The sequence below is a fragment of the Cyclopterus lumpus genome, chromosome 14 (genome assembly GCF_009769545.1).
Source record: "Cyclopterus lumpus isolate fCycLum1 chromosome 14, fCycLum1.pri, whole genome shotgun sequence".
NCBI classification, from domain to species: domain Eukaryota; kingdom Metazoa; phylum Chordata; class Actinopteri; order Perciformes; family Cyclopteridae; genus Cyclopterus; species Cyclopterus lumpus.
The window spans coordinates 5,711,670-5,725,084 of NC_046979.1; the positions used below are offsets into that span (position 1 = coordinate 5,711,670).

Consider the following 13,415-nt stretch of genomic DNA (forward strand, 5'->3'; position numbering starts at 1 on the left):
GACACGGAGCTGCTGACATGTTTCACACGACACTAATGCATACGGTAAAAGGTTCGATGCCCAGCCTGCCGTTTTCACGTTGTTAAGGCCACCGTGCCGCCGCCGTCTCGCCGTCATCACTACCGCTTGTTCAACCGACGACGGATCAGCGCGGGTAGAAGAATTGTGTGTAGAGGTCAAACATGTAGCCCAAACATTCAGACTACCTCAGGTTTCTTCAAGAATTTAAATTGTGTGTCTTTTCCTTTTTTCTTTTTTTTAAATTTGTTGACGATAACTAAAAATATCAAACTGCAATCTAGATTCTTCACGGTTGCACGTGTCCCCCCCCCTCTCCCCTCCCCGATATCCACTTATTGTGACTCGATCTTATATTAGCATTAGACTTATTGATATCAAGAAAAGGTGGAGATAGTTGACCTTTCAACTTCTCAGGGGATTTTATATTTGCGTTCTGTGAATAGTTTGTTACTTTATAACTTGAAGTGTTGTGGCCATTTTTGGGAGGTTACATACCACAATATTTGTGTGCTGGGGAGCAGTGGCTTCCTGGAGCCAGTCTTTATGCTAAGCTAAGCTAGGCTCATTTTATATTTAGCGTGCAATCATCTTCTTCTCTAAATCCAGGCAGGAAAGTTAAACAGCTATTGCTTCAATTGCCCCCCCCCCCCCCCCCCCCCCCCCCCCCGTGCATCCAGATGCAGGTCGTACGAAAAATGATAGAAATCAAACCTTAAAGCATTCACCAAAGAACGTGTTGCCGTTTTCCACTTTTTAAAACCCAACCCAGTGCTCCACCCCGACTCCTTCCCCCTCCTCCTCATTCATCTGAAGTGCCAACGCAAAACACCGACACCATATTGTGACAAATAAAAACCCTGTGTAGCTGAATAAATACAATATCCAAATGTCAAGGTATCCCTTTAACCGCAGCCTTTTCCTTCCACTCGTCTCGGTTGGTTTCAGATTTGCACACCTACTGTACTGTGCTTCATTTGTTTTGTTTTCTTCTCCATATTTATATTTGCCATGTTTTTATTTTATCTTTCTGCCAATGTTTTTTAATTTAGTAGTGGTATCAACTACGACACCGAAATTACCTGGTGCTGTTTATCCTTAGTTATGTAGCCATGTTGTTGTTGTTGTTTTTAATGGTTAAAGCTGCAAATTATTTTTATCTCAGCAAGTCATTGGACATCGACTTCCGTCTCAACCGGTTTTAAATTTCTCACGGCGGATTTATTTGTCCCGAGACTTATCAAGAACATATTTTTAGAGAATTTAAAATTAAAACATGACGTGACTTGTAGTGAACATATTTGCAGTTTTAGGCTCATTCGTCGGACCGTTGGCTTTGTGTGAGACGTGAATTGTTTGTGATTTGAATGCATGAGAAGAGGAATGTATAGATCACAGCTGCGCAGATGCACCAAAGCACATGTAACTCCACCAGACCTCCATCACCTTTTTTTTTTTTTCTTTTTTTTATATATATATATAACATTCTCATCATGCTGAAGGGGAGAGTTGTCATTCATACTTCAGGATATTATTGTCATTATTTTTAACAAGAGGAAGATTAAATACTTCTCATCTGTGATTTTTGTTTCTTCACACCAATCATCAATGCAGTACGACGTTGACGTCTTCTCTCAATAAGTCTGACGTCCTCACAGCTGGACTCTCTCCGTGTTTCTGAGCGCGCTCAGTCTGTCGCCGCCCATAAAGGAAAGAGTTTGTACGTTTGCAGGCTTGAAGATCAAAGTGTTTGTAATCCGCTCCTCGTTCCCACACTCGACGCTCGGTGGCGGTAATGCACCGAGCGAAGAAGAACGGCTTGTTTTTAACTGTATGTTTTGTGTGTCTTGGTGTGCTGAGCTGGTTAAAATGGGGAGGACGGCTCGCACTTTAGGCTTTTCACTCCGTTGTAAAGTGACGGATGACCTGCGTTCACACCTCCGTACAAACGAAAAGAGAGAAACTGTTGCTACGCCTTTTTAAAAAAAAAAAAAAAAAAGTTTTTTATTCATGATCGTCTCTCTCACAGTGGATACACTATCCTGAAATGAGCTCTTTTTATTTAGTTTTTTTTTTACAATGTAACCCTGCTAAATATTCTAGTTAGCTGATACAATTCTTGGCCTTGGAAGGAAGAGACGCTGGGTTAGCATGCTAACGTGTGTAGCTTACGATAAGCACGCTGTAACTCATTCCTCACAGAGTTGCCATTTTGGTTTTGGAAACATTTTCTCTATTTAAACCCCAGCTGGCTTCACAGTCTTTACATTTGGAATGACTTTACGAAAATAAAATGGCTTTTCTCGGCCCCGGGCCTAGTTCCACTAATATAAAACCTTAAGTCCTGTCGAAAATGTTTCATGGTTGTTGTTTTTTTAAATCTCCATCGCAGTACCACGAGTGACCACTGGGACAATGTGCCAGCGCTCCCCAGCTATCTCTCATTACAGCCACAGGACTGATGTAACTTTCCAAAAACTGGCTCAAACATGTCCTTCAAGCTGCCTCAAGAAACGAATCGTCTCCATATGATTGTCCCGAAGTGCACTCCGTTCTCCACATTTCAACGACTCGTTGCATCTCGCTCCTTCGAGTGTGGCGTTTACACCTTTTCCCCCCCCTTTTTTTTTTTTTAGACGACACTTTGTACAAACTGGTTGATTTCATGTAGAAACACTCGCATACGCTCGGAGCTTCCCAGTCAAACCACCGCTCCACGGGGACCAGTTTGATGTCCCAGTCTGACGCTCCTGAACATTATGTTGCCTTTACTTAGTTTAAACCTTTTTTTTCCTTCTTTTTTCTTCCCCTGCGTGTTCATTTCTTTATGTTGATGACGACATGCCACCAACGCCCTGCCTGTCAATCAAAGAGGAGATCTCCTAGACTAAAACCAGTACGGGAGTCGAATAGCTTTTCTTCTTTGGTTATTTAAGCTTAAGTTTGTAACTGTTTCTTTTAGGTCTGATTTCTTCCCCCCCTTCTTTCTTTTGTTAAATATTTAAAATGTTTACATTTTGTTATGCATGTTCAAACAGATGTGTTATTTCCAGTGTTTTTGCACACTACTTCAGCATCGGTTCTTGAACGGCAGCGCTCATTTATGTAAAGTACTTTAAAAAAAAAAAAAAAAAAAATGAAGTGCCTGATACTTAAAGAGTGAACATTGTCATTCGCCTTCATGCCCCGGACTCGAACACCGGTCGTGTGATGTCTTCTTGACGTCTAAACGTCTAAAGCGGCGCCGCCTATCGGAGCGAACCGGACCTGCAGGACTCGACACCTTTCTTCCGGTGAGCAGCATAAAATGATCAAAGTAAAAGGTGCTCCATGCGACATTTTAACATCCGGGACTTATGGCAGGACCGGAACAAGAAGAGTAACTTCGTACCCAGACATATTTATTTATAAAAACCAGGGAATTTGACTTTCTTTTTTTTAAATTTAATTAAAATCAATTCCTACTTTTTTTTAATCGATTTTTTTTTTTTTTTTTTTTTAAATGTGAGAAAATAAGGAAAATATCCATCACACGGATCCCAATGGTCTTATTTAGGTCAAGTGAAGCGAGGCGTAGAGGTTTCATGGGAAATGTGGTGTGCATTTCTTCCAACCTGTAAAAGTGAGGAGTTAAAAATGCTGCATGTTGCACCTTTTTTCTTTCATAAACCGTTGGATGTTCGGTACTAATGAATGTTTCAGTCACTTCCTGTGATCTCGGTTTCATCGCTCGACACCATTTCCTCATTTTCTTGTTTTCCACCTCGAGACAAAAGATGAACTTTAATAAGTCGGTCTCTTGTTTCGATTTTTTTCTTCACGAACTTTTGAAGTGAACGGGACACTTGACCGGTATAATCGGTCACGTGATCTGTCGATTGACGCTTTTTGTGTGATTTTTTTTTTTAGATGATTTGCAGATCTGCAGCACAAACTCCAGTTCCATATTTTAGTTTCTGTAAGCGGTAAAATAAGGTACCGTTCCATTTTAACACTGTATATTTATAATAAAGTAATCCGTTATTAAAACCTGGGTGGGTTTTTGTGTTAATATTTTTCTGAACAATATATTCTCATGATGAACAATGTTTACTGTAGTTTTTATGCTGTGACTGTTAAGTTATGAGAAACAAGTCTTTTTTTTTAAGTCTCTTTCAAGATTTTTATAAAAATAAAGTCATAGTTCATTATTAGATAGTTGAGATGAGATATATTGTTATTATTGAGGATAAAATAACTGAAATATTCTCACAGTTGGACTAAAGCTGCGATTCTGCAAAGTGACCACAAGGTGGAAGCAGAGCGCTGTTCAAAATGAAGATATGTGGCTGCATTCTCAGCTTTGAGCTTTTATTTGGGGGGCGGGGGAGTTATCACAGCAGCAAGACACAATAATAATAATAATAAATTTAATTTATATAGTGCTTTTCTAGATACTCAAAGACACTTTACATTTTTACACCGTAGACACAGCTACAGGGCGCAATGCAGGGTTAAGTGTCTTGCTCAAGGACACATCGACTAGGGCGGGGATTGAACTGCCAACCCCTTGATTGAAAGACGGGCATGCTAACCACTGACCCATAGTCGCCCCAAATATTAAGATAATGAAAGTTGTCATTTTAAAAGAAATTAAAGACAATTTTTTTTTTTTGAAGAGTTGAGGGTTAGGTGAGATGTATTTTATTCTCCTTTAAGTTATTCCTGAATTGAAATTAAGTTAATTTATGGGGCTCTGTGTTTATAAGAGTAATTAAATGGTGCTTAAAAGAATAACGTACAAAAATAAATAAATCTGCATCAAGCTTGCATGATTACACACACACACAAAACATTCCTTCCCTCCAGGACTTGTATTCTCAGTGTGTTTAAGAAAGAAGAAAATGTCCAGTGTGTAAACATTCACACCAAAGAGGAAATGAACACATTCCTCAGTCAGCAGTAGGAACACTGTGTGTGTGTGTGTGTGTGTGTGTGTGTGTGCAAAATCAGCAGGACTGGATCAAGTTTATTTCCACCTTTCAACAAGGCCATTCAATAGTGCTTTACGTAATACAGCAATGCGTTAAGACCAGATAAAAAAGGAAAGCATATGTTTTTAAAAAGAGTCAACTAAAGTATACAAAGATGGAATTGTATAATACCAACACTATGAGATGACAATATGTCGGGTGCAGCTGCAGCTTTATTCTGAGTTTCAGGGCCGACTTTCCTGTTCTGGTTCACCATGTCTGCGTTTTCAGAGGAACCGGGTACCTGCTCGGCAACACGCAGCAGACGGACACAGTCAGAGACCAGCTGGTGAACACAAAGGGGAGCGTTTAGCTGCTAAAGAGACAGATTCTTCCCTCAGGAGTGGGTGGAGACCAAACACGGAGCTAAAAGAGAGAGAAAGTTGCACACAAAGACTCCCAGTTGCTCTGTAGCCGCCCTAAAAGGAGACGATATGTACACGTGTTCGCAACTTGGTTCAGCTGCTAAATCAATTAGGTATGATTTGTTATAATTTACTTAGTGCGTTAACTTTCTTCGTTAAGTATCTTGAAACGGATGAAAATCCGTGACGGTTTAAAAGTGTGATGAAGGACTCTGGTTTCAGTATTTCACGTCATTCTGTGTCTCTCTGGTCTGCTTTCTGTTTTGTGGATTAGAGAATCAGCGGCTCACCGGTTTGGTATGCGAGTTGTGTTTTTCCTGCAACAGCCTGACAAGATTTTTAACCCCTTTGAGACTAATAAACATTTTCCTGTTGATGCATCTTTGTCTTGAGAGTCGATCGGCTCGGACTATAAATAATGTTTTTTAAAAAATCCATATATATATATATATATATATATATATATATATATACTGACATCTAATAATTTACAGCTTTACGTGGAGGTTCTACATTAGATTTTGTTGATGCTGTTTGTCTCAACACATTAATATATTAATATTATCATCATTATTTTATGATATTGAGGATATAAAAGCAGCCACTGGTTTGTTACGACCACCGAGACCTTCGGAGACCTTCAGAAACCCGAACCGCTCTGTTGCTGCACACTCATTGACGTTTGTTCCCCCCCCCCCACAGAGAGTTGTTATACCCGGTTCTTCTCCTCTAACAAGAGACTGTGATTGCCATAAGACGACGGGAAATGAGCCTTTTCTTTTTTTCCTATTGTTTGTTGTCCATCTGTCCAGCTGTCTGCCTCCTTATTTAGAAACATCCCAGTATAGAAGCTGATCAATACAACCAATCAATACCCTTCTGCCACGGAGGAGCAGAATGAATCTGTAGAACAAAGGCCGAGTGGTAAGAGCCAGTGAAACCAGTTTAAAGCCCTTTGTCTGCTTCCCAGCTCCAGAATTAAACAACATACCTCGAGCTGTAAAAGTATAAAAGTGTTTTTTTCTGATCAACAGGGGGGGGGGGGGGGGGGGGGGGGGGTGAGGGTGAAGATCGATTAAGATAAATAAAAACAGGGCAGAGGACATGAAGAGAAACATCGTAGAACGTCTCATTATTATAATTATTAAAGGTTATTAATAGTTTGAGAAGTGGACAAGAAGCATCTGGAGGTGTTGAATTGAGACGGGGCAGCTCGTCTCTCGAGACCCAAATTGTCGTCGGCGCCGTTGCATCGTGGGTAATGTAGGCGTCGTTGTTTTTGACACGATGGAAGGACTTAGTTGAGCTCCCTCGGCCACTTTACCCCGTCCATTATTTTTCGTTTGGATCCCTGTTATCTCCCACAAAGTGTTCACTGCGTTTAAAAAAAATAAATGTATTAGTAATATGAGAGAAAAAGACCCAAACTCGGTACAGACGTCTTCAGGTATGTAATTATAAGTCGTTACATTTGAATCGAGTTGTTCACATTTTCCTCAGAAAAAAGCGTCTTTTCGAAAGCCTTCGAAGTCAAAAGCAATTTATTTTTTTCATATTCAGCGCAGACTGACCTAATTCTGAAGGATTTAAGGCTGCTCTTCGTGGCCAATCGGTGGATTAACAGCCACCGATTTTCTAAGTGTTATTTATTCCTCCCTGAAGCTGGTAGCAGAGTCGGCGTAATCTCCAGCGTTCAGCCCTGACAGCCTAATTTGCCCAGTCAGAGGGTCCATTAGGAGGAGGCAGTTTAGTGTCGGCTCACTCTGCGTCGCTGGAGCTCATTAAGGAAGCCTTTCTGCAGGTATACGACCGGCTCGTTTGTGGACATGTATACCGGGCACTGATTGGTCCACGCCACGGTGCCGATAAGCTGCGAATCCCCGCCCTGCCTGCAGGGCGTGCTATCGAGCACTGTTCTTACAGAATGGAGAATAAAAAGGACCCGTGTACCCAAAAGTGTGTGGAGTCGAGCAAGAACCAGTGAGCACGAGGCGTCGTGGGGAGAAGGTGTCGTCCATTCACAGGAAACCGAATCTCCACTCGCTTTACATCGTCTTGATTATTAATTCTGGTTCTGAGCAACTTTCCATGTTGTCTTCAACTAGAACAATCAGTGCCGGGTAACTGCAGGCCACAGTACACACACACACACACACACACACACACCTACACGCATACACACAAACAAACAAACAAACAAACAAACACACAAACAAACACAGCATCCGCAGGAAACAACAAGGACATGCAGGGAGAAGAGAATGAATTAATACCAACCCACCTAATGGGAGAGGGAGGGGCTTGTCCGTGTGTGTGTGTGTGTGTGTGTGTGTACGTGCGTAAAAAGTACTCCTTATGATTTATATATTCTTAAGATATTATTGGGATGTTATTGTTGATACATTTTTGTAAGCAACATTTGAATGTAAAACTTCACTAATAACTATTAAGAAAATGGAAATACTCAAACAAAGTAACTAAAAAATGTACAAGTACATTAAAGTTTGAGTTACATTATGTTCCTAATCTGGTTATCAGAGTGACCTCCCATGTAAATAAATAATCATAAAAATCTTAAATGATGTTTCTGCAGGTTCACCTCGTGCTTCGTCTCTCCTCCATTATCCTCCGACCTCAGTGTTGGAGCTCCGAGAGCAGAGGGGAAGGAAGGTATGTGGGCTCAGTGCCAGCAGAGCCTGGGAGAGAAACACTGAGGGGTTCAACCCTCTGAGGCAAGGCAGGTTACCCCGGCAACCGACCACCGCCACCACTAGATGGGGGGGCGGCGGGTTGGGGGCTCCTAAATGTCAACTTTTCCAGGAAAACGAGAAGAAAAGAAGCTCATTTTCAGTCCATCATCCACGAGGACCACAAAGGAGCTTTGAGAGGAATTCTTGGACCATCAGGTCACCGCGATTTTGTTCCTTAATGTATTTAACTTGTATCATTATAACACTTTAAATTAAAAAGTACAAATGTCAATCAAATCAAGCTCACATTTTTGCAAAAATATTTAGCAGCACGAGTCCTGTCTAGGTTTTACTTGCGCAAATGTACAAAAGTAAGCACCGAAATAAATGACTCAGAATGGCCCATTTCAGAATGATATTATATATTTTGATTATAGTTATTGATGCATTAATGTTTGGGATGAAAATGTTGCACGGTGGAGGTCATCTTGATGACTTCACATACTGCTGGGTAGCTGGTGCATTCCACCAAGGGATCTATAATGTTTTATCATAATTCATAATAATAATATTGTTGAATATATTCTGTATTATTAAGATGAATCTGCAAAGTAACTGAAGTTATCATATAATGTAATCGATAACAAATATGATCTTTTTCTCTGAGGTGTAGTGGAGTTGAAGTATGAAGAAGCATAACATGGAAACACTCAATTAAAGTAAAAGCACCTCAAAATGATACTTGAAAGTTGATCGCCTGATAAACTGATTCTTCAATGCCCTAAAATACAGATGATAATATCTTCTTCTAACTACCCGCGCGCCGAGAACTAATTATTTGTATTTAAGTGACACCATCTTTCCTCTCGGGACAAACTTTACAACTTTCTTTTGCATGGTTAGGATTGTAAAAATCGCTTTGTTTCTTTGTGATGATCCCTACAGATTCATGTAAAACACACACACACACACGTGTGTATACCTACGTGTTGTACACATAGTATCTGTGAATATAGGGTCGCTCATTAGCGCTGACGCTCAGCCTCCTGCACCATCTGTGAGGCGCTCGCTGTCTGGACATCGTGCTGCAGGAACTCCTTCCTAATTAGAAGCCGGTCCGTCCTGCAGGAACAAGAAGCTCCGGCCAGATATCAACACATCTACACGTTGGGGCTCCTGTATGCTCGGCTGTCTGGGAAGGCTGCAGGGAAACGAGGAGACACACGGGTACGTGTCTGCACTCAGGGAAGGAGAGAGCGCCTGCAGGAGAAGGATTTATAATGTGTGTAAAAGAAACTAAAAGTCTGCCGTTGAGACTAAATTGCTGTTTTGTTTCACTTCATTCATTCAGGCATTGTGTTTGTGTTTAGAGGATTTCCTCTGTTTCTTTTGTCCACTTCCCCCAGGCCTCATGCATTGCCAAGGAACTCTCCATCCATCCACCAGATGCCCTCAGACCGTCCCACCAGCCCTCCCCCACACACACTATTTATTTTACCAACCCATCTCCGCCTTTGCTTCCCAGCCTACTGAACCTGAACCCACATCCGCATCTTTTTTTTTTTTTTTTTAACTCCCCAGTCCTTGTTAACCTCCTCTTGGGACATGTGAACCATGCCAGCAAGCTCACATATCTTTATTATTTCCCTCCATCGCTTCACTGTTCACTTGCGTTTTTATCAAATCAGTAGTGTGACCCCAGTATCTCAAAGAATGACATCCATATTGGATGATTTTGCACCTCGTGATATGCGTCCAGTCCATTTAGAGTGCTGCAGGAATGAGTCCTGAAACCCCAGAATGAGTTTGCATTGTTGCACTTCCAGTTCCCTTGTCTCAAAGGCCCAATTATTAGAAAAGATTTAGTTGTTTTTTTCTCTGTTGTGATTGCAAACTGTTTTTGACTTTTAGTTCAGACAAAATCATTTTAACTATAATAACACTTACATTTTCTAAATGTTACCTTAAATCTTACAGCAGCTGTACAGTTATTAAAAGTGATCCGCCGGCACTAGGACCTATCAGACAAATGGTACCGGCGCTAGGACCACTCGGACACCGTAATCGTCTCTTTGTCTCCACCAGTCAGAGCCTCCTCCTCCTCCTCCTCCTCCTCCTCCTCCTCCTCCTCCTCTCTTGTCTTCTCTCTAGTCTCACTCCGTGTCTCTCTCCATCAGCAGCGGTCTGGATGCTTGCAGGGACAGAAACATGGCTGTGAATCTCGGCAAGAACAGACTGGAGCTGCTGACCGCCTACCAGGACGTCATCGACGAGACCTCGGACACCGACTGGTGAGTCCTGAGCCCCCGGCACGGCCATCCCCTCTTCTCTCTCTCTCTCTCTCTCTCTCTCTCTCTCTCACTCCATCTCTTCTTCCCCGTTGCTGCTCTCTTGGGGTCCCTCGGGGTTTTTGTTTTTCGGGTTTTGGTGCACGCTGAGGATGCGCAGGGCACACAGTGCATCATCATCATCATCATCATCATCATCATCATCATACCCGTAGTGGTGCAGATTCCCCACTGCTCCACGCGCTGTCAAGTCTGTTTTATTTTGATCTCGGCAGCTTTGCGTAATTACGCGCATTAAGGCAGCTGCGAGCCGGAGGAAGAAGCAGTGAAAGTGAGAGTTAGTTCGGTGGGGCTCGTGCCAGCCAGGAGAGCAGCAGGTTTTTCGTGCCTGTACGGAACTGCACTGCAGAGTCGGGGCAACGTGCGCTCCTGTGCAACACCGAGTGCGCACTGGACAAATAATTGTGCAAGCGGGACCCGCTTTGTTTCCCCTCGGTGTGTCCTCTCAGTCGGGACCAGCTTTACTCGCAGACAGCTGGAAGCAATTTCAGGCTTTTATGCAACGTGATGCAGCAGCAGCGGCGCGCACGCGCGCGTGTGTGTCTGTGAGAGAGAGAGAGAGAGAGAGATAGAGAGAGACGCTTCAGCAGGGTGTAAACGGGCCTGGTCCAGAGACACTGATGAGCCCCTGCATCCCAAATCGAGGGGCGGAGAGGGGCGAGGCCGGGGGGGGGGGGGGGAGGCGGAGAGGGGGGCTTCCATCATCACTCTTTGTGGCCTTTTCCTCACTTGGAAATAGTGCATGAGGAGAGGTGGCATGCAAAAAGCATGAAATATAGAAAGTGGAAGTGAAATCGCTGTGCTCAATCGCATTAGGCTTTATGGTTCTCATGAAGCAGGATTTTGAAAAGGCCTGTACTATATGTACTATTGTCCTGTACTATAAGTGTGGGAAGGCACATGTGGTTGGATGCTGAACTCGGAAAAAAATAGTGTACTTACATTTTTTTGTAATAAACCATTATAAGTAATATTTCCATTCAGTGGATGAATACAATCTTACAAGCTCTTGCACTTTTAGGCGGTACTGAAACAGTTAAAAGCCACAAGAGGAGGTCATATTTGACTTTGAGCAGGACTGTAGCCTCAGAGTTAAACTGTAACTTGTTGCCCTCGGTCACGATAAGCCAGCAGTCCCCACTGGAGCAATGCCAAAGTCAGAACGTTCAACCTTTAACGGGCATTAAATCGTTTTTTTTTTGGCCACTTGGTGGCAGCAGTAACGAGCCGCGAACACAGCGGGGACATATCGTGACCTTTTTAAATGGAATATTCTCTGTTTTTAGCTCTGTTTTTGGTCTCCACCAACTCCCGAGAGGAATATCTGTCTCCTAAGCTGCTAAATCTCGCGGAAAAGTTAAAACATTTTCGTTCGCTTTCCTACGAAAGCCAGCAACACGTGTCAATCTTAGCTTGTTACATGCATACATCCTTTAAAAAATATCTATACTTCCCTCTTCTTAGGAAACAACTTAGTTAGCTTTATGAAAATGGGTGGACCCATCCACCTCATTTCCAAATCACTGCAGGTTGTGCGGTGTTTTCGGCTCAGATTACAGATCCTGTTTTGAGATGTTGGGAGGCACCGTCTTAACTACGAAATGTGAACCTGTGCCATCTGTTGCCGGCCATTAGTCTAAATGAGGTCAGATTGACTTGAAAACGCTCGCGCTGGTTCTGCTTTCAGTTTGTAGCCTTTTTTTGGGGGAGGGGGGTTTTGGTTCCACATTTTCTTCCTGGTTTGGACACACAAGGTTTTTCGATGTCCCTGTCCAGATATTCGATAATGAAAATAATCTTCTACCAAACAATTAAAAGAATCCCCAATGCTTTTGAGCTTTGGGGATTTGGACATTTAGAATATTTTGGATGCACTCTATACTCTGAGATTTGGGAGTGTAATATAACATTATGTTAGCCGGGAATTGAACAAATACATTTGAAAGCTGCTCCAACACATTTAGGGTCACGCTACCAAATGAAGGCAGAATGGGAGGCTTCTCAGGCTGTATATATAACGTACTGCTGTTAACAATACTCCGTATTGAGGAATATGGACATTGTATTGAACTAAATAAGGCAATTGCTGGAAACAGCTAAATCTTAACCAAATGAGGCAAACGTCTGATCAAAGAATAAGCAAACGATTACACTTGTTTCGGTACTCGGTAACTATTGAGGTTGGATACCAGTTCTCTATCACTGCTCAAGGCCTCTTTTTGGGTTGTTTATTGACTCCAGTCAAACATGTCAGACATCTACTCATAAAGTCTCATTTCTTTCTCTTTCTGAGCATGTTTGTGTGACAACAGTCTGGCACTGAGTTCACATCATTGTTAACTGATCGGTAAGTTGTTGATCCAGACAGGAAATGATGCCCCCACACCACCACACCACCACAGTGACTCTCTTTGCTTCCTTTAAGCTCTGGCATGGTAATGTTTGTGTGTCACCACGTCCCGTTAATGTGAGTGACAGCTGCCAACAATCAACCCGGAGGTTGATGTTTTTCCTTTTCAAATGTTTGCTTATTCTGTCGGATGATCTGCGGGAGCAGAGAGACGACGCCCGAGGGCCTCGGTCCTGCCCCCGTTTTTCACACTTGATGAGATTTGAACAAAGGCGGAGACTTCCAAACGCCTGCTGACCCCAAACAACACGGGACCCCCTCCACCCCCCTCTGTCCTAATAATGATACACCCCTCTATCCATCCACGATCCTTTAGGGCTGAATAAGGGCAGTAGTAGTCTGGCTCCACGGTCTCTGATTTGTTCGGCGCTTTTAAAGAGGGTCTCATCGACCAATCGGATCCTTTTTAAGGTAGCGTTGAGAATTATCTTCCTGCAGAGCGTTGCAAGTTTTATAAAGAATAACGCCGGATAATATGCAGCGACAAAAAAACATCCACGATCTACGCGAAACGCGTTTAATGGCGAGACAAAAACAAAATACTGTTCTCTATTTTATAGGCCGAACAATAC

The 13,415-nt window shown here is 42.6% G+C and overlaps 1 protein-coding gene across 2 annotated transcripts in view; it reads left to right on the plus strand.

Moving 5' to 3' along the window:
• The first annotated feature begins 10,229 nt into the window (after nucleotides 1–10,229).
• dbn1 (drebrin 1) overlaps nucleotides 10,230–13,415 on the plus strand; it is an 88,772-nt gene continuing 85,586 nt past the window's right edge. For both annotated transcript variants that reach the window (XM_034551025.1, XM_034551026.1), the window contains exon 1: nucleotides 10,230–10,376. In XM_034551025.1, coding sequence (XP_034406916.1) covers nucleotides 10,294–10,376 — 83 coding nt within the window. In that variant the 5' untranslated portion in view covers nucleotides 10,230–10,293. The remainder of the gene's footprint in view (nucleotides 10,377–13,415) is intronic.